Consider the following 22,066-nt stretch of genomic DNA (forward strand, 5'->3'; position numbering starts at 1 on the left):
TGTGTCTGACAGCAAAAAGCAAGTTTGTTTCTCGGATACCACTCAAGACTTTCCTTGCTTCTGGGGGTCCAGCACTCTGGGGTGGCTCATGCTTGGTCAGTCCTGCATCAGGGAAGGTCCAGAGGATCTGCCTAGCGCTTGGGTCTGACTTAAACGTGATGCACTCAGTTTGGTGTTCCCCTCCTATTCCAGCAGCAGTGGAAGTACAGCCAGTTTAGAGATGTCCCAAAGAGTTCACTTTGGCGTTGATTGGTCCCACCAACTCAAGGGGAGAAGTTGTCCTTGCAGGGCTTCTGAGGCTGCTTCAGCACATCGGCTGTGCTTCATCAGGCAAACCAACAGTCCAGGAGTTTCAGCAGGCGTTGCTTCCAAATTCTTCGGATTCCTTCGTCCAGTGGTCAATTCTGCCTTCCTCGCCTTTTATGCATGTTTCTCCTATTTGTTCCAGCCTAGCTGTCCATCATACAGCAGGGTGGCTGTCCTTGTCACTTGTGAATCCCGCCAACGAACAAAGGGACCAAACCTGGTTTGGTGCACAGAGTAAATCTCGAGGACCTTTCAGCAAGAAATGGCAAAGACGGTGCCTGACAAATGGCACCCATGGGTGGTTTACCAAGGTTATAATTGCAGCCTGCTGTAAAAACACAATGGTAGTAATGTAAACCACTGCCACCAGCCATTAATTGTAGAAAGGGTAACATAAAAAGTTACATGAGAAACGAGACTAAGGGGATACTAAGTAACCCCTCCAGCACCCCATGATAAGTGTGTGCTGGGTCTAGAAAGTTACAAAATGCTCTTGGAAACAAGAGAAGGTACTTAAACCTTTGGGAAATCTGAAAGATTTCCGTCACTGCACTGAAGGTGCTGTGTCTCAATGAAAAGATGCCTACAGAGTTTCAGACTCCAAACCTGAAAGAAATGAGAAATACATGAGTGGTAAAAAATGTATATCTCACGGTTAAAAATAAGAGTCCAACAAAAGTGCTCTGGGTCTTTAAGGTAGAGAGGAATTGGCACATTACTGAGAATTCTCTCTAACAGTGCCAAAGTGAAACTAATGGCTCTGGTTGGAGTTTCCTCAATCCTGGACCAAGACCACCTGCTTTTGGAGGTCCTGTAAAGTGCCACGAAGTTTGGCCGGATTCGTTATCTGAAAGACAATAGGGGGTCCCTGGGCGTTGGGAAAGTTGCAGCAAGTCGGGATGAGCCAAAATGAAGCGGGTCTCGGGGCTAGTTGGTTCCACCAGCCCATGGTAGATCCTGCATGAATCTTCCCTGTCCAACAAACGGTCAGCACAGCTGCATGGCTTTGCTGCATCTGCGGTCCTGGAATGTGCTGCTGGCGTGTCTGCTCATTGGATGTTTTGTTCAGTGGTCAACTCTGCCTGTAATCCCAGAAGCCTCACCTTAATGTTAAATCCTTCACAGCCCAAGGGCTGTCAAGCACCTGGGGGTTGGCTGTCCCAGAGGACAGCCATCCGGCCAATCAAAACTTTTTTTTCAGTCGGTACACCTAGAAACAGACCCTCCCTCACTTCCTGCCTTTCCAGACACTGGAGCCCGGGCAGGCTTCAGGGCTGAAGCCCACCAAAGGGCAAAACGCACAAAGGACTCGCTCAAACCTAGTTTAAACAGACGAAAAGCCCAGAAGATACTAACCAACAAATGGTGACAGGACTATTGGGGGGGGGGGGAGGGGGTATTTTGGAGACATTGTCACCCATGGGTGCTGTACTGCAGCTAAGAATTCAGCCTGCTAGTACCCTGCACAAAAGGTAGTACAAAGTAACCACTGCCACCAGCCATTCAAGTACGTGTAACAAAGTTGCATGAGAAGTGGGATAATGTAACCCCCTACCAGCACTCCACATAGGGTGGTTTCTGCTGGACCCACAAAAGAAAGCGAAGTTCTCACTGTTCTTGGGAACGGTAGTCCACCCAAGAAAGAAGTCCAAGGGACTTCTCTGGTGCTGTCACTCTGCAAAAAGCAGTTGTCTGAGTGGACCAGACACACAGAGAAAAACACATGTGGCAAAAAGCTACACTTGCTCAGGTGGTTAAAAATCAAAACTATTCCAGATTACAGCCAAAGAGATAGGTGGGGGAGGGGTGTTCTCTAATGTTAAAGGGAATTAGCATATACTAAATTCTCCTTAACAAGGGCTTATTAAAACCATTCAACTGAGACGGTACAAGACCCAACTCTTAGTATAAGGTTGTAACAACTTGTATGTTAGCGTAGACAGCAGCCAGGCTTAAGGAGGGAGAGGGAACTGAAAGTACACTGAACCTGTAGTACACCAATGGTTTATTAGAAACACAACCAGCAGTACTATAAAGTAAAGGTGCTGTATAAATAAAAGTACCCCAAGTTAAGTCTTGGGGGTTGGTCCTAGAGTTGTAAACCAATTAATAAAAACACACCAATGCTTGAAGGCGCATAGACCAAAGCATAAAACCGTCAGAATATCCAGCAGTAATTCTAGGTAGGTCGGACCTTACACACATTTAGTATAGACAACACCCTTTTCATGGGGAGTAAAACCAATAGTTTAGGTTACTTTCAGTAATTAAAGGGTAGTGGACCCTGTCAGTCATGCAGTGACATTCAACAAAGAAATGCCATAGTAAACAAACCCTGTTACAGGATACTTTTCTGAATAGTGGAACACAGATTCAAGGTACAGTAGATATTGAACTACTTTGAGAACAGTTATTCTAGGTGAGTAATGCCTTTTTGGGTGTAATACTAGTTGCTTTTTTAGCTCAGTGGAACAGTCCAAGATGAGCAAGTAATCTTTACACTAATTTAGGATTGCATCAGCTATTAGAGGGTAGATGGCAGCTAGAGCAAAAGGAATTGCTGGATCCCTGCACTGATCTAGTTTCTCCAACAGTTCTTCCTGCTTGACTGTTCCCAAGGAGCGATGCTCAAAAACATGTTTATTTTGAGAAGGGTGGTTTTTGGGAACCATGTTGGTCCTGGCGCTGGATTTCTCAGAGCTTGTGCATGGATCACATGAACATGTGGTCTTACCACTGAGATTTTTATTAAGCATGAGTTTGCTGCTTTTTTTTATATCGTCTTAGAAATTGTATGACATTGTACACCATCTTGTCAGTTCCATAAGCCAAGCCAACGCGTGTTTCGAACAAATAATCGTCAAGGTTGTGATGTAGTGCGACTGTTCCAAGTGATTTTTGTGGCGGGTGGTTGTGTGAATGGTGATGAGAATTGTGTCATTGGATGCAATGTATTGTTAAGGAGTACATATATATTGCATTTGTACACAAAGTGACCACATGCCTATTTGGTAAAGATGTGTACATTTCAGAAGACAGCATAAATATGTAGATTGAGGGCCCAGTTGGAGGAGGGCTATGTAGGGGCACCAAGGAGAAGTTAGATGTGGTAAGTCTCACATGGAGAATGAGTAGCAACAGGCTCTTACCGTGGTAGGTATGTTGGTATGGGATCATGTGTAAGGTAGCTGGAGGGCAGTTGAAATAAGGGTAGATGTGTTCAAGGTGGCCAATACAGAGCCTGGGGGGTGGTGGCACTGGCTAGCTGTGACGTGCCAAGTGTCTGAGCAGTCATTATGTGACCCATGTGGGGGGGGGGGGTGATAAAGACCAGGTGAGAAGGTGATACTGGTATCAGGCAGGGCCAATGTGATCATATAGATGGTTACCTAGATTATACCCCCAACCGGTGAGTGCTGCATCCTATGCATTGCACACTGCAGATTAAGTCAGAGGGATGGTGCTATGTACCCGTTGGCTGAGGATGCCCTGGGGAAGAGTGCATCATTTAAATTCCTTATCCGGGCCATGCCCTATGTGCAGCCACATCAGATGGGTGTGCTGGACCTAAAAAGGAAAAAGTAAGTCACTTTCACTTTACTATTCTTGGGAATTTGTAGTTCACACAAGAAGTATTTAAACCTTATGAGAAATCAAAAGGATTTCTGGCACTGCACTGAAGGTGCTGTCACCATACAAAAAGTAGATGCCTATGGAGTTTGTCAGATTCTAACAGTAAACACATACAAATCAGGTCAAAACACTAAAGGGTAACAATTGGGGCCTAAAGAACTGGTGGTCTCTAACACCCATAGACCTCACAGTAGCATTACAGTAATTCCTGAAGCTAGCAGATTTTTATAAAGGCAATATTTACTTGTCCAGCATGAAATGCAAGTTTGTCTGCAGTCTAAACAATGCTACACGTTAAGTGTTCAGGATTGGTGTAAACAATTATATGCTGAACCTCAGGGCACATCTCAAACAATATCTGGTCCCAGTGATATTTTAAGTTGTAAAATTAACTTTTTAGTTACTGCTGGGGAATGGCATCTTGCAGTCAGAAGGCATTCAAAATGCACGTTTCTGCACATTTTTAATATTGCATTTTCTTACTTGTAGACAAGAATCCTGAGAAGGTGCCTGATCAAAAAATTACTAATGATCCTTCTGCTGATAAAGAAAATAAGTAAGTTAATTTTCTGTTCATCTTGTGGTGTTTTGAGCACAAACCTAGTTGCTAAGCAAACGTTTGGGTATTACACATTTGAGTGAATGTCCTTGCTTGTTTTTAGGAACAAATCCTTTCTGATATTCCTAAATTATGCAGTTGCCGATTTTGCTCCTAGTGACTGCACTTTACCCAGCACTCTAAAGCAAATGGCTGGAATAATTGTGAAGGGGTTGCTGGGTACTCTGGCTATGAGGTAGTCTGCCTTTGATGTCTGGGATGCGTTACTTGAATTTAGAGCAAAGAGCATCCTAATGTTGGATCCCTGCTGCTTATGACTCCCAGGACTATGTTGGTCTACAGAGATTGACCCCAGTTGCCAGGCTGATTGGTTCTCATCTTTTGTATCCTTGTGAACTTGAAGTGCAAATGGTCTAAGCTTATGATCAAAGCAGAGTCCCTCGGGGCTTTCTACATTTGCCACAGAGCCCCTGAATAACCTGTTAAATATGAACTCGATTTTTACATGTGGATTACTCAACTCATGCAAAACTTCACTATCACACAACTCCTGGCTTACCTTCAGTACTGTCGATTGCAATAGTCTGCACTGTCACAAACCAAACACACGGGTGCACCCTCAATTTTCCATCTACAGCTTCCACTTTACCAAGCTGTCCAGTCTCCACTAAATTGTATGCTCACATGTATTGTATTAGGCTCGATAGATCTGGCAGTTCCTTTATGCAATACCTGCTAAACTAGATTTCTAGAATCTGGCCTGGTCGAATTTTAAGCCTCCATAGTGAACGGAGAATTGTTAGGCAAAACCCAGATCAAGGTAGCACTGGAGAGCAGTCCAGGCTATTCTGAGTGGGATCTGAGGTAGACATTGGGTCCACACATTAAAGACTGTTAGGACCGTTTTTCTTGCTTAGTAAAACGATTCAACTGAGGCAGTACAAGACTCAGCCAGGCTTATCTTGGGGTGAGAGGGATTTAGAATCAGTACAATGAAATTGTAATGCAAAGGATCCAAAGAAACACTATGTATTGTAAAAAATAAATGGTATATTTAAAGGCAAGATAAATCTTGAAGTACTGTCACAGAACATATAAATACATTATAGAACACTATGCTTACAGACCAAAGCATATAACTTAATATGAAGACCTAACTGGAGTACTAGAAGTTGGACCACTAGTTACTTTTTAGATTAAATTCAATAATATAAGGCTAGTGGTCCCTAGCAATCTTACCGTGACACTCATCAAGAAATCACTTGCACAATATACTTTTTGTGAATGTAGAACACGTATTCTAGGAACTATTAAACACCTATAACTGATTCAGGAGAAGTTCTTGTAGGGGAGTTGGGGATTGTGGTGTAATTCAATTACTTTTCAGTTCAGACTAAGGGAAGCAATAACTCCTCTTATTTTAGTTACTCTTTTTACAGGAGTTATAAGCAACTTAAAGGTAGGTATAAACCTAAGACTGTTTTTGTGTATGTCTACAACATACCAGGCAAAGCAAGAACAATTCTTACACTTTGTGAATGACTAAGGTTACTATAGGTAGGTAAAACCTAATGCAGAGTTGTTCTGGACAGGTTAACGGCATGTCGGGGTGGGGGGGGAAGCAAGACACAGTTGGGGACATGCCTACATTTATCCTAACTGGGATAGTTAAGTGAAACCAACCGTATGACTTTTTGGAAGGGGCACAACCAAATCACAGGTTAGTAATATACCCTTACATCCTCTGTTAGAATGGCGAAAGGAAAAAAGGTTGCATATACTTTTCAGAATGGCAGAACATTAAGTTAAATAACTTTTGTAACTGTTCACTGAACTGTTAACATTTTCTTAGTAATGCGTCAACTTCAGAACCTTTTGCTTTTACTTGTGTATTTTTTATCTTTATACCACAGTGAGTGGGAATCTTTTTCCACTCGCAGAATCTTTAACTCTTTGTATGGTATGGGGTGTCATTTTTGAGACACTCCAGTGTCATAAGTAATCAAACTTTTGGCAAAAAGTGCCTATTGTTACTTGGTTGCCCTAGGGTCTCCCCTTTTTAACTTTCACTGGCTAAACCTGCGAACTACAGTTCCCATGGGTAGAAATGATCTTTGGATCCCTTTTTACATGTTTGGTGAAGCACATCCCACCTTAAGTGGAATGCTGTGGAGATGCAATCTATCCCCCTTTGCAATGTAAAACTACCAATTCTGTTACAGGAACACGTTTACCTTCAATTGCTGGTGGCAGTGAACCTTTTTATTTGGTGCACCCGTACCCCAGGCTGTTTGCACAGCTCTGGTAACTGCATCCATGGGTGCTTATTTTTCCAAAATGGCCCTGATATCCAGGGTGGGAAATTCCTTTGTGTGACTTCTATCTTCCGCGGGAGTCCTGTGGACTGTCTGCCCAGGCTCCAGAGTCTCTTAAGGCAGGAATCGAGGGTGGAGTCCAAAACTCTGCAGCCCTTTGTCTTCCAGCCTGAGTGAGATTCCAGTTCAAACTGGAAGGCTGGCTGTCCTGCAAAGATTGCCAACCCCCGAAGTTTGAAAGTTGCAAGGCTGTGCTGGGTTTCTGCATAACCTGGTCCGAACCTGGAAGCTGAAGAGGTAGTAGACCACTGGAACAAAAACTGAAGAGGATGAATGAAAAGTGACTGAGATTTCCAGTGACTTTAGAGCCTGCTGTGTAACAGGAGCTGCTGTAGTCCTTCCTTCCAATCGACCTAGGGACTCCTAAAACGATAACCCAGAGCCTGGTGAGACCCACTAGACTCAAGACGTGCATTTTGAGCCATCCCACACTGCAGGGCTGCATACCCTGGGACCTCGAGCCATTGTGTAGTCTTCCGAATCGGATCTCCAGAGGTACAATTCCAGCCAGAAAGTCCCCTCACCAGATTGCTGGACCTTTGTAAAAACAAGAATCCGACTGGCGATATTCTGTCTTCTGTGCTCTGAAAAGGTGCCAAATCCAGAGCCGCCTCCAGCCATGAGGAAAACCTTGCTAGAGCCTTCCTGGTTGATCCCTGCTGCAAGGTCCTGTTTGAGTCACCACAACAAAGATCCACTGTTGGCTGCAGATCCTGAAGTTGTCCTGCTGCAAAATCTTCTGTGCTGAGGTATTGTGCTGGCTTGGGTATTAAGTCTCTTTTGATTCCTGTGTAGTTTTGTGGTGCTAACTGTGATTAGGAGGCCTCTCCAGTTCACCCAGTCCCACTGCTGGAATCCTCCGAGGGTGTCTTCAACTAACTAAAGTAAAATGCTCACTGTCTTCTTAGGATCGCTGACTTTTGCTACTTAAGAACCTAGCCTCGCACTGCCAGCTGCCCAGTTTGAACTGGATTCTCACAGGCCGGCTGGAAGACCAGGGCTGCAGAGTTTAAAATAAAACTCCTCCCTCGCTTCCTGCCACTCTGGGGCCTGTTTGGGGGAGTCCATGGGACTCCCACCTAAAGTTAACGCACAGGAATTTCCCACCCTTTGGGGGGCGGGGGAGAATTTGTCACATGTACCCATTGTTGCATTTACCAGGGCTGTGGAAACAGCCTGCGGTGAAGTTGCACCATATTAATAAAAAGGTTCACTGCCTCAGCCATTGAAGGCAAATTTGTCCTTGTAACAAATGTTATATTTAAAATGAGGGGATACCCAGTATCTCCCCAGCACTCCAATAAGGTGTAGGGCACTGGTCTCACTTAAATGTGAAAGGGATCCAAATATCCTTCCTCCCCTTGGGGAACTGTCGTTCTCACAAGGTTAACCAGAGAAAGTTAATAATGTTGCCCCAAGGGCAACCCAGCACTATGGGGTCTTAAAAATGACACACAGAGTACTGTGTGGAAAAGGTTCCCACTCACCACTGAGTTATACGGGAAAATAATCCACCAGTAATGCAACATGTTCCTGGGGTTGACGCAGGTCAGGAAGATTTATCATTGCTAGGATAAACACTCAGCAACTGTGGGGATTTAACAGAGGGGGGTAAGTGGGGTAGGTGAAAAAGGTCTTGAGCTTCTGGAGTTGGAGGAGAGCCGGCTCAAGAGGAAGGGGAGGCTATTCCATAGGAGGGAGCCTGCTGAGACACCAGCTCACGGTTTAGCCGACAGCTTGTGGATGATGCAGAGGACTTTGAATTTTATCTTTGCAGCAACTGGGAGCCATTCGAGATTTTAGGGCTGGAGAGATGTGCACCCTTGGCTTGGGGCAAAGGATAAGTCTTGTGGATTAGCTGGAGCAGTTGTAGAGAAGAGGGTAGATTAAGGAAACGGCTATTGCAGTAGCCTAGCCTAGAGGGAACCATAGCTCTAGAGACCTTGAGCTTCTGGGGGAAGGTGAGCGAAGTCGGAATTCCTTTGAGGAGGCACTGTTGAAAGTGGTATTTCTTGGCAAGGTCCTGAATGTGAGGGATGAAGGAAAGAGTCGAAGACTCCAAGGTTTCTGTGTATCGGTATGAATTTCAGGTTTATTTTGGGGTTTACTGATGTGTGCAGTATTAGGGATTCGCATTTATCGATTGTTTAATGGATCTTCCAGTTTGATAGCCAGGTGTTCCTCGTGGATGATTGCCAGTCCCCCCACTTTTTAGTTTTCCTGTTTGCTTGGATGCATTTGTAGTTTCCAGGCAGTTGAGGGTGATCTTGTAGCCAGGTTTCAGTTACAAATAGGATGTCAATACCGCTGTCAGGTTGTATATTTCAGTGAGTGTTTGGATATTGACCTTGCGTTTATTAAATTGCAGTGGATTATTTTGGTGTGGCTTTGTTTTTTGGTTGTTCCTTGTTTTGTAGTTCAGTCGTGGTATTTATGTATTGAATTGTTGGGCAAAGTTTGTATGCAGTACCCTTTGGGACCACTACACACAACTAGGACTACAGGTGTAAGCAAAACCAACCTTTGGTAGAAGTCTGTACTGTTTTTGGTAGCAGAGCTGAGCAGTCAGTCTCGTCTCAAGAGGTAATGTGAGCTGTAAGGATGTTGGTCTACAATCACAGGTGTTCAAATTTACACTCGGTTTCTTGGTTAAACACTAATTTATTCAACAGTCAGTTATAAAACATTCACTAGAAGGAGGCGGTTAACTATAATACACAAATACTTCAGTACTACACATTCAGACTACTTTGAAGTAGGTGCAAAAAGGAATGGGTTAGTCAGAACCTGAATGGTTAAGTTATAGAGTTCACCAGAAGCCAATTCAGTAGGTTAGGCCAAAGTCAATGGGCTAAAGTCTTGGCTAGGTTAAAGCAGTTCTGGTAGATAAACAGAAAAGTCTCGGCACAAGTTCTTATGAGTAGTAGCAAGAAGAATTCTATGTTGTCACAAGCTGGTTAGGCCTGTGAGTTGGGAAAGTTTAAAGCACTTTCATAGGAAAGTACTGTCTGATTTTACAGTACCTTTTACAAATGAAGAAAGATGCAGCTGGTGACCTCCGTTCCTGCAGATCTGTTCCTGGGCCTCAGTCGTGGGGACAAGAGGGAGGATGTCGGACTCGTGCACTGGGACTGGTCAAAAAGCTGGCTACTGGGAAATTTCAATTCCGGTAGCTGTAGTCAAGCACACAAACTGGTGGCCCTCTCCCTAGTTATTCGGTTTCCTGCAGCACTCTGAGGAAAATACAATCGGCTCTGAGAATGGTATCCAGGAGGCTTACGGTTGGAGTTGATTGGTCCCACCAACACAAAGGGAGAGGTTGTCATTGCAGGGCTTCTGTCGAGATGAACTTAGCAATTCAGACCTGCAGCAGGGCTTCACCAGGCAAACCAACTGCCCAGGAGTTGCAGCAGCTGTCCTCTTCAAGCTACTCTTCGGTTCTTTCGTTCCAGTGGTCGACTGTCTTCCAAGCCAAGACAATCTCCTTTTATCCAGTTTCCTCCCATTCATTCCAGCCTAGCTGCCACTCAACCAGCAGGGTGGCTGTCCTTGCCAGACAGTCAGCCAATCACGCCAGAGTGCAATTGAGTCTCCTAGGAGACTAAGTACAGGGAGTATCGGGCACCTCCCTTCCTGCCCACCCCAGACACACTGGTGCCAGAGGCGGTCTTCAGTCCTGAAGCCCACCAAAGGCGAATGAACAAAGGCACCAAACCTGGTGAAAAGCATGGCTCCCGCGATTTACGCCACTGGTGTGCGGTCAGGAAAAATATGGTAGTCCGTTGTAAAACCACTGCCACCAGCCATTTTGATGCTACTGGAGTATCTAGACACGGGATACTAGGTAACCCCTCCAGCACTCTAAGTCAATTTCACTTAGTTTATCCAAGCAAAGGTATTTAAATCTTGGGAAAGCCATTTTGCCTGTGCCACTGCACTGAGGGTGCTGTGTGACACATGAAAAGATGCCTATGGAGTTGTCTAATAAAACCTAACCAAAAACACGAGTAAAAAACACAATTGGAGTCCCAAAGTTTAACTAAAGAGTTGGAGGGCTCTAAGGTGGGAGGAATTGGCACATTTATGAGAATTGAGGGCTGCTTCTTCATTGAAGCGGTCCACTAGGTTCATAGCATGGTGGTTCAATCGTGGTGCTTCTCCAGTGACGATTGGTTGAAGATCAGCGATGGCTTCTTCATTGAATTGGTCTGTTAGGTTAATGGTTGGGTTGTTGGTTACCAGCATTTGTCTTCTCTGGTATGTTGTGGGTACCAATGGTGCCCCTTTGTTCTTGTGATGTATCTGGTAAGGGGGTTCAAGTCCTCCCTCTTATTGTTGCTCCTGTCTTTGTTACCCGGGGTTTCGGGGGATTCTTTGTCTCAGGATTTCAGTGTTAGAGATATCGATGCTCTGTGGTTATGAGGTATGGTGCGAGATGGAGCTTTTTCTCTTAGATACCTTGTTTTGGTGATAAGAGGTGGGGTGATTCTGCATTTGAGGCTTCTACTGGGTGCTGTTGGATTTGTGTGTCTGTGTCCATTGTTGCGTGATCTTTATTTGTGTCCCTTTCTGGGTCAGTGCATATTGGTTTGTTGCACAGATGGCAGGTTAAGTGGTCCTCTAATGTATTGTGCAAGGCCAGTATTGATGTTTCCTCTACTTTTGATATCCTTGGATGCACTCTGGTTCGTTCTGTCCTTCCTGTTGGTGGCAAAGCAAAAACAGAGGTGATGGCTGGAAGGTTTAGAATGAATCTTAACCACTGGCATTGGTCTAGGCAACCCTCCAGACCACCATTCTTCACCTGCCAAGACATTACAGAAGGTGGCTCAGATGTTTCTTTTGGGTGCGCTGTCAGCGGGTTTTGTGGTAGTGGGCGTTCGGCTGTCGGGTGGTTTAGGACTCGGGGTAAGTAACTGTTGATCTCAGGCTATAGGCAGGATGTCTGGGCTTGGTCCTGAAGTCCCCTATTGTGACAATAACATTGAGTTCAGTAATTGGGGCACATCTAGGACACTTGAATATAATGGATCATTTATTTAATTTTATATAGCGTCCAGGCCTGGGCGTATACCTGTTAGGGAGAATATTTATTTCTGTGCCAATTCCCTTTAACCTTATAATCCCCCAGCTCTCTTGCTGGATTCAGGGCCTTTACATTCTCACTTTTGTGGGACCTTGTCTCACTCACCCATGTGTTTATCTGATTATGATTTTCAATTTGCCTTACTGTTTTGAGTCTGGTAAACTCAATAGGCATCTGCTTTCGCATTGACACACTACCTTTTGTGCGGTGCCGCTGAGGAATCCCATGGACTGCTCAATGTTTAAATACATTTTCTTGGGTGAACTACTGTTGATGCAAGATGGCCCTGGTCTATTTTACCTTTACTTATGGGTCCAGCACACGCCACCCTGGGAAGGTGGGGGGAGAGCGGTGTTGCATAGTCATTCCTTTAACCCATCCTAGTGACATGTATCTGCAGGCTGATACCTCGACTGCAGTACTGCACTGAAGGGTGACCTTTTCCCAAAATGGCCCGACTTTTTTTTTTTTTTTGCCGTAGTTTCTTCTGGGCTTTTGTTTGCATCAGGTTTGAGTCATTTGTGTTTCCCTTGACAGGCCTCAGCCCTGAAGCCCACCTAGGCTCCAGTGTGTAGAAAGGTGGGAAGTTAGGAGGGTCCTGAAACTTCCCTATCCTTTGTCTCTAGGTGTGCCTAAGTGAAACGAGTTCCAATTCGCCAGCTGGCTGTCCTGAAAGACAGCCACCCAGCTGTGATTGACAGCCTAGGGCTTTGAATGGGAACTTGCATAAAAAGCTAGGGTTTTTGGGACGAAGGAGAGTTGACCACTGGAGAACAGAATCTGAAGTAGACCAGGGAAACGTGCAGCACCCTCCTGTACTGCAAAGTGCTTGGTGAAGCCCTGAAGCTGTGCTGACCCTGTTTTCGAATCAACTGTGGAAGACCTGTAAAGGACCTTTTAGGCTGGTGGGACCAACTAACCTTGACGCACTATTTTGGCGCAACCTGACTTGTTGCAACTTTCCAAGGCTGCAGAAGCCAGATACCTGGGGTACATCGACCACTTGTGAGTGCATTGTCTTCTGGCCAGATTCTGACTTCAGATCTTCGTAGGCATCCAGACAACCCTGCTGAATCAATATATCTGAGTCCGCTCACCAGAGTCCAGGACTGAGTGAACAAGGAATTCCTAACCAGCGCTTTTCGTTATTCATTGGCGCTGAGGAAAAGGTGCCAAATCCAAAAAGCTGCTGAATCAACGGAAATCCATTGCTGCAGAGTTCATCTTGTCCTGGCGCAGGAGCCCGCCAGACGTCCTCCCTTTTGGACCAGGAACAAGGGTCTGTTGCATTGTGAAAGCTACCAGGAACAAATTTTCAGGGTACTGTGGGGCATTTTTATCCTTTGCCATTTGGGGTGCTTCCTACCTTGACTGTGCATTTAACCCAACACCAAGTTGACCAACTTGCCTGCCTTGGCCTTACAGCTTGTGCTTTCCAAAGTTGGTTCCTTGAGTTTGTGATTTTTTTTTTTCTCTTGACTATCGAAATAACATTTCTAAGAGCATCAGAACTTGACTTTGTCCATTGACTTTGGCTGCACTGCCTCCCTTAAGGCCGCCTCCTTCTGGCTTTGGCAGTGCTTGTTCCCTTAAAGGTTTTATATGTTAAACTTTAATGCTGGGATAATTGACTGCCTGCATCCCTTTAGGAGAATATAACTGGTATTGTGACCTATCGGTATGTTCCAAATCTAGCCCTAACCTTGCCTTCCTGCAAAGGTGATGCAATATGAATGCTATACTGACATCCATTGCAGTTGCCTCCGGTTGCTGGGACATGTGTAACATAGGAATGACTTGCTCACCTGCTTTATTCATTTTTTTATAGAATCCTACCTTGGGGTTAATATTACAGCTAATGACTAATTTTTAAATGCTTTGCATAGCTTTGTGGTTAAATGTATTATAAAGTGTGCAAGTTTGATTGGATGCTTGCATTTACTAGTTTCATTGCACAGCTCACATTACCCCTCTTAAGATTAGTCTGGCTACTCGGTCACACTACCAACTTCTGTAGTACAGGCCTTTATTAAAAGGTGGGTCTAATACCAAGGAGAAGGTGTGTAGTCCACACCAGTTGGACTGCACGGATTCTTACCTAACAATCATTACCCATGTACAAAGTAGGTAGTTGCTGGCAAACAGTGAGCATAGTACAAACAAGTTGTGTTAACCATGTGAATTTTTTGATGACTAGTAAAGATGGTTAACTTTGGTGTGACCGGGAATGTTGTTCCACAGGTGGCCTATTTGTGAGTGTTAAGTACCGTAAAGGTCGTTAAAAGCATGAATGACCTTTTTGGTAAAGTCCTAGTCTAAATGTGGCTCAGTATGAATGCACCACTTTCGGAATATATGCAGCGGTTGCTAGGATGGGTGAGAAACCAACCTAGCAACTGTCACATTAGTTAACTGCCACTTAAGACTGGTATTCTTGTGGCACTTTTCCTCTAGTGGTACCATTTTGGTGCCGGTATTGTGGAGGAGTTAGTTTGTATGCAGTACCCTCTGGGAACACTCCGTCTAAAGGTATAAGAAACCTAACATTTGGTTTAAGCTTGTACTACAGTTTTGGTAGCGTGTTCAGCAGCAAGGCTTATCTCAAGAGGGGTCTGATCTGTAGTGCAGTACAGAGACTTACCACAGGTAGTCAAAAACTTATACTGAAGGTTTCTTGAATAACCAATTTATCTGTCAGTTAGAATAAGCCTTCAGAAGGGAGCAATATAATAACACTCAAATACACTTCAAGAAATACTCTTAATATAAATCAGTACCTTTTAGAGATGGCCCACAAACACTTACACCCTCAGGTGACTTCAATTGCTAGGGTGCTGGGGACATTAATAGATCACTGTTGCATTTAGAATCATAGTAATAAGTCACAAGGAAAAGATTTAGAACATACAAAAGACCACAATTATTCACAAGCAGGCAAATACTTTTGATCCCCACCAGAGAGTCATTCAGTGCAATAGACTAGGCCAAAGTCAATGGGCAAAAGTCTTATATAGGATGAAGCCTCTCTGGTAAATGGAAACGTCTTTGCACAATGTTTTAGAAGTCTTTGGAGAAAAGAGGAATCAAATGTAGGGCCATAAGCTGATTACATGTGAGTGGTAGAAGATGCAAGCAACTCTAAATCAAGAGGTAAGTTCTCATGTTGGGGAGAATGCTCATAAATGTGCCAATGCTTCCCACCTTAGAGCCCTCCAGCTCTTTTGCTAAACTTTGGGACTTTGAACTTTTGTGTTTTTTACTCTTGTTTTCTTTGGTTATGAAGTTTTAGACCACTCCATAGGCATCATCTTGATGTCACACAGCACCCTCCGTGCAGTGGCACAGGAAACTTTTTCAGGCTTTCCCAAGGTTTAAATACCTTCTCTGGGATAAACTGTTTCCCAGAGTAAGTAAAGTGAAATTGACTTTACTAGTCTTTTAAATTCCTAGATCCAGCACACCCTATCTTACAATAGAGTGCTGGAGGGGATACTTGGTCTCCCCTGTGTCTAGATACTCATGTAGCAGTCAAATGCTAGCCTTTCCTCTCAAAATGGCTGGTGGCAGTGGTTTTACAACAAACTATGATTTTTCCCGGCCATGATAGCGTTAAATTGTGGAGCCATGTTTTTCAAAATGGCTTCTGAGCCCCCTCTGTAAAAACAGGTCCCAGTCTTCCTTTTTCCCCGTTTCTTTGGAAAGTTTTACTCTGCGTGCCAAACCAGGTTTGGTTCCTTATTTGCCTTTGGCGGGCTTAAGGACTGAAGACTGCCTCTGGTGCCCGAGGGCCTGGGGTGGGAAGGAAGTTGGGGATGTGCCTGAACTCCCTGTGCATAGTCTCCTAGGAGACTGAAATGCACTCTGGCGTGATTGGCTGACTGTCGGGCAAGGGCAGCCACCCTGCTGGGTGATTGGCAGCTAGGCTGGAATGAATGGGAGGAAACTGGATATAAGGCAAGTCTCTTGGCGTGGAAGGCAGTTGACCACGAACAAAAAAATCCAAAGATGAGCTTGAAGATGACGGCTGCAACTCCTGGACTGTTTTGCACAGTGAAGCCCTGCTGCAGGTCCGAATTGCTAAGTTTAACTCGACAGAAGCCTTGCAAGAACTACTTCTCCAATCAACTCGAACCGTAAGCCACCTGGATACCATTCTCGGAGCGCATTGCATCTTCCTCAGAGTGCTGCAGGAAACCGAATGACCAGGGAGAGGGACACCAGTTTGTGTGCTTGACTACAGCTACCGGAATTGAAGATTTGCCAGTTGCCTGCTTTTTGACCAGTCCCAGTGCAGGAGTCCCCCGACGTCCTCCCTCTTATCCCCACGACTGAGGCCCAGCGGTATCTGCAAGAACTGCCAGGAACGGAGGTCACCAGCTGCATCTTTTTCTTCATTTGTAAAGGTAATCGGCTTGTGACCCAACATAAAATTCTTCTTGCTACAAACTACTCATAAGAACCTGTGCCGAGACTTTGCCGAAGACTGACTTTGGCGTAACCTATTGAATCGCCTCTTCTGGTGAACTCTAAATATTTGCAATGTCTAAGAATAACTTGTAACCTTTCATGTTCTGAATAACCTATTCCTTTTTGCTCCTACTTCAAAGTAGTCTGAATGCCTCAAACTTAGTGTATATTTGTGTATGATAGTTAACTGCCTCCTTCTGAATGTTTTATAACTGACTGTTGAATAAAGTGTTTAACCAAAAAACCTTAAAGTTTATTTGAACGCCTGCGATTGTAGACCTCTGTAACATCGTAACAGCTCACATTCCCTCTTGAGATAAGCCTGGCTGCTCAGCTACCAAAACAGTGTAGTACAGACTTCTACCAAAGGTTGGTTTTGTTTACACCTGTAGTCCTAGTTGTGTAGTGGTCCCAAAGGGTACTGCATACGAACTTTGCCAAACATCTTAGACTTTGTACAGTACCTTTAAAGGAATAAAATATGCAGCAGATAGCTCCAGTCCCTGTGCAGTTCTGCAGGTATCACTGTTCCTGGACCTCAGTCGTGGCGACCAGGGAGGACCTCTGGAGACTCCTGCAATGCACTGGGACGGTGAAAACCCGCAACTCGCAACCGGCAAACTTCACTTTCAGTGGCTGTTCAGTTTGTCATCTCCTTGCGTCTACCGCAAATGGCGGTTCCTGGCTGTTGAGATGGATTTTCCTTGCTTCTGGGGGCCATCACTCTTTTGAGGGGGTGGGGTGGGGGGGTTCAGTCTCGGTCAGTCCTGCTTCCTGAGGATCTTCCTGGAGCTCTTGGCCAGCTTAAAAGCAACGCACACAATCTGGTATTCCTCTCCCTGGCTATACGGATTCCAGCAGCAACTCTGGAAAATCAACCAGCTCAGAGATGGATGTCTATCTAGGTGGCTTACTTTGGAGTTAGTTGCTCCCACCAACTCAAGGGGAGAAGTCCTTGCAGGGGCTTCTGTCGATCCAAACTTGGTGTTTTGGCACTGCAGCAGGGCTTGACTGGGCAAACCAACAGTCAAGGAGTAAGTTCTTTGGTTCCTTCGTCCAGTGGTCGACTCTGCCTTCCAAGCCAAAAACCTCACCTTTTATTCAGTTCTCTCCCTTTCATTCCAGCCTAGCTGTCCTTGCCGGACAGTCAGCTGGCCAATCACCAGAGTGCATTTGGGTCTCAGGAGACTAAGCAAATGGAGTTTCGGGCACCTCCCTACCCCAGACACCCTGGAGCCAGAGCCAAGCTTCACTCGTGAATCACTAACAGAGTGCCACAGGAAGTCTGTTGCAGTGTGATCCTGTATATTTTTATTCTCCGGCATTGGATCTTTTATGGATTCACATGCTGTGAATATTTCCCGTAGTCAGGCTGGGAAACCTCTAACTTCAATATCAAGGTTTTCCTATGGAAAAACTTGACACGCTGGGTGTCCCATTGACTTCCTTATGGGTGCTTTAGGCTGCACTAATTGGATGTCCAATACATAGCCCCGCCCCCATGGCTTCCCTTCAGATTTTAACCGTCTTCCGAATTAACACGTTCTCCTTGAGCGATGTACTAGTAAATATCAAAAAGGTCTGGGTTCTCCCTCTCCAAAAAATCTACATTAGACCTGAACATCCCAACGAACTATCATCCAATCACCACTGTACCATTCCTCCGCCAAAATACTGGATAGACTAGCTTGGGTGCAAATACAAAAATTCCTGGAAACGCAGAACCTCCTGGGCCTCGGACAATCTGGCATCCGCCCCGGCCATGGTACTGAAACCGCTCTTTTGGACCTAAAAATCCAAATGGATGCAATATGTCTGCACTCCTACTACTAGCGTTCTCAGCAGCCTTTGACCTAGTTTAACCATAAGACCATGTGCAGACACCTATCCGCAGATGCACACACTTCTTGGACAACACCATAAAATGGATTGAATCCTTCTTATCCAACCATACCATGAGGTTATTATCTACCACTGGTGGCTGCTCCCCTGGCCCCAGTCCCTTGCGAGTCCCCCACTCTATACAATGGCATCACCAAGCCATTGTTCAACCTACTAGACAAACGGAGTCATCTACACCAACTATGCGGATAACCCCCAAATACTCCTGCCCATCACTGCCTAGATTCCAATGCTTTAAATGAAATCTACCTGACCATTCAGGCCTGGATGGTACACAAGCTCTGTCTGAATGCCAATGAGTATCTCAGTTTGTCACTCTTACCTGATGTATACAAAGCCTTCAACATTGGCAACACGATCACCACTGAGGTAAATACACTAGGTGTTTACCTTGACTCACCACTCAACCTGACTAGGCAAGTCAATGCTATTGCAGCGCCCTACACTGCCAATTGATCTGTCAATAGACCATTCCTGACCTCGGACAACTGCTTCACTGATGCTGGAAATGCATGTGAGGGACATGGCCTCCATATCCTTGTCATTTATGCCTTCTGTATGTTCGGTCTTGTGCAGAAGTTCATGTGGGACTCCTGGCTGTGCGGCGCTTCCTCTTTGGTTGTGGTGAACAGACCCTTGGGATACCTTTATGGCACCAATGGGTAGGGGTACAACACTGAACTGTTTTTGGGCACCTGTGTGTGTGTGTGTGTGTGTGTGGCCCACAGAGCAGGGTATGGGCTGGTGGCAGCTCCATGCTGAATTTGACAGGTGCTCTGAGTATCCTCCATTTTGGGATACCCAGGCCCTGCCATTGGAATTATTTATTTCCTGATAGAAGACAAGATGGCCCCTGTGGCTTCTTGATGTCTATTGCCTTGTATTCCCGAAGTTCAGGGAAGCCCTGACTCTGTCCAATTCCCCCCTGCCCCTCCCCCCCCTCCTTGACTGGCTGTTGGGTATAAGTTCCATGTATGGTAGTGTGGGGGAAGTCCAGGCTAGACTGGCTGGAGCCTTCCCAATGTCTATGTTGTGGGTACGCCTGTGGGGTGGGACCTGGGTGAATGGAGTGTGACGAATATGAATTTCATGTTAGTGTGGTATCTAGTATCTGACACAATGAGCCCTGTCCGAAACTGGGATGAATGCATTATGGAGTGCTCAATGGCTGGGTGCTTGTCCGAATCCACATTACGGGAGTGTCTGAATGGAGAGGAATGGCCTGAATGCACTGCGAGCCCGATTGGCTGCCTGACTGCCCTTCTGAATGATTGTTTGGTCTTATTCACTCTGCTGGGTCAGTCAAACAGTATATCTGGGGACCTCTCACTGATGGAAATCGTCCAGAAGCTGAAATTGATACTTTAAGCTTAACCTTGAAGCCCGCTGGAAGAATTGCTGCAGCTGTCCTTTGCTGGACTCAAGGAACTGATCCAAGGGAGGAGGTGGCTAGGCGACGGCTCTTCCCGAGCTACGAGGGACTATTGTGCACCAGCTGGTCTTTGCCAACGCTCCCTGGACGTCAGACCCTCGAAAGGCTGCCGACTGGAAACGGACTGCTGCGGAATCACAAAGCAAAGGGCCCAGATATTTAAGTCCATCGCCTTGTCGACCGGAGCTGCAATGCTCCATTGCCTAAGACATTTGAAACAAGGATTCCCTCGCTCATCACTGACTGCTTTGTCCCACCATGGAAAGTCAAGGCTGCCAACGACCGAGGAGAATCTGCCGGTGGGTTTCCCGCCACCCGAAGACCAGACGTGGATGACCTGACACCCTTGCTGAGCGACAGTTCTTCATTAATTCTTTTAGACCACGAACTCGGTCTAGGTGCACCACACATCTCGGCTTGTGGAACGTTTTCGGCTGATGTCAACGAGCACCACAAGAACTGAAGCTGCTGCCGCAACAGTGTTCACCCTTTTCTTCACCGACACTAGACGACCTGTGGCTCCTGCCTTAAAGGGAGTGCACTCAAGGGTCCGTTGATGACTCATCTAAATACTCTACGAAACCAGGTAATTTGGGGTCGTGGAAGCTATTAGAAGGAATCGCGATATTGAGCATAATTGGACTGGGATTGTCAAATATGCTTGATTGCCCAGGTTCGGGGGGTTGGGGGGGAAGGAATCCTCGCACAGAACTGTCTTTAGGTAGACTGGGGACTGTTCTGCCATTGCTTGATTTAACTTGCTTCCTTTCTGTGGTCTATCGAGTCATCACGATTTGAAGTGTTAGCAGTTGATGCATTTCAAAGGAATCTATGATTAAGCATGGTGCCACATAGACCTGTATATATATTTGCCAATGTAGTATTGCCAGAGTACAAAGTGTTATTGTGGTGGTCGTGGGTGCTTGGGGACTACACTGTACTTGAACCAGCCTGCATCACCTGAGGACTATGCCTTGATTGCTCGTCCATTGCTACCAATAGAGAATCTTGGCTGGGGTACTCTGCTTCAACTCTGCCACATAGAGAGCAGGAGTACAGATAACGCCCCCCAACTCCCCTTCTCCCGTCTTTAGACACACTCGCTAGAGCGCTGATACTTTCGAGGGCCAACTACTGCTATTCTCTTTGCAGGCTACAACGCCAGAAACAAACTACAAATAATTCAAAATAATGCAGTCAGAGCAGCGGTCAACATTCCTAAAAGATCCTATCCGTGCAGCTAGACACAAAAAGCACTGTCTACTTGTCTGGGAGCACATAGAATATAAAATTCTATCCCTTACTCATAAATGTTTGAGTGTCCCAGCTATCCATCTAGCCAGTTCTCCAAAGCTGTCCATCAGACCCACATGCGCTACCTACTCATTCTGTCTTGACATCCCTTGCTTCAAGCGCCAAAAAGCAGGGGGCTGCAGCTTCCCAGTGGTCGCAGCTACACTTTGGAACACCATGCCCCTAGCATTGAGATCAGACCCATCTCTGTGGTCCTTCCAGAAAGAACTTTGATATTGATCTCAAAGTTAGCAAGAGCGGCTGACCCATGGATGGCCAACAGGGCCACTCATGAGGATTCTGCGGCCACTCGCACAAAGGTGAGGAGAAAGTTCTAATCCCAACCACCCAGAAGAGGCCCCCAAACCACATAAGGGTAGATCCCATGTGAAGCCTGGTAGGTTTAGTGAACTCTCTGGTGCCCAACCAGAGGGAGGTCAGCAGAAGCCTCCATTCCAGAGAGCATTTGGTTAATGCTGTTTGTGGACCATCTAAAAGGAGATACCAGATGCAAGGGTAAACCTGCAGGGGTCAGCGCTGCCTCCTTAGCCTTCATCCCCGAGGAAGGAGTAAAAACACTTTCACCTACTGGCTGAAGAACCCTTTAGTGTTAAGCCAGTGTATCCTTAGTGTCCCTGGGTCTGTGTAAAAATCAGAATATGGATGTGTATAGCTCCATACCAGATAACTCCAAAGGGTGTTATATGGACAGTGTTGTTGTAAATGGCCAGGAAACTCCTGCCATGAGACTCTGGGGCCAGCAGAACAGTTGTGCATGAAAGCTTTTTCAAGCCTGAGCATGTTGCTAAGGCATCCAAAGGCCCCACTAGATTTGCTGGAGGCCTTGTCCAAATGGTTCCAATTCTGCCAGCTCTCATTCAGTGTCACATGATGGTGAGGATCCCTGTCCGTATTCAGAACGAGGTGCCTGGGAGAGTCCTGTTAGGGAATGACTTAAACTCTAGGAATAGTTTCCAGTACCCCCAGGCCGCCCAGTAGGAAGAAACGGAACC

At 45.7% G+C, this 22,066-nt stretch overlaps 1 protein-coding gene across 2 annotated transcripts in view; it reads left to right on the forward strand.

The window, feature by feature from the left end:
• Positions 1-22,066, forward strand: part of AURKA (aurora kinase A) — a 129,647-nt gene that overhangs the window by 37,265 nt on the left and 70,316 nt on the right. For both annotated transcript variants that reach the window (XM_069651120.1, XM_069651121.1), the window contains exon 4: positions 4,429-4,495. In XM_069651120.1, the coding sequence (XP_069507221.1) occupies positions 4,429-4,495 (67 nt within the window). The remainder of the gene's footprint in view (positions 1-4,428; positions 4,496-22,066) is intronic.

This window comes from Ambystoma mexicanum, chromosome 3p, assembly GCF_040938575.1.
Source record: "Ambystoma mexicanum isolate Mex_15411 chromosome 3p, UKY_AmexF1_1, whole genome shotgun sequence".
Taxonomy (NCBI): domain Eukaryota; kingdom Metazoa; phylum Chordata; class Amphibia; order Caudata; family Ambystomatidae; genus Ambystoma; species Ambystoma mexicanum.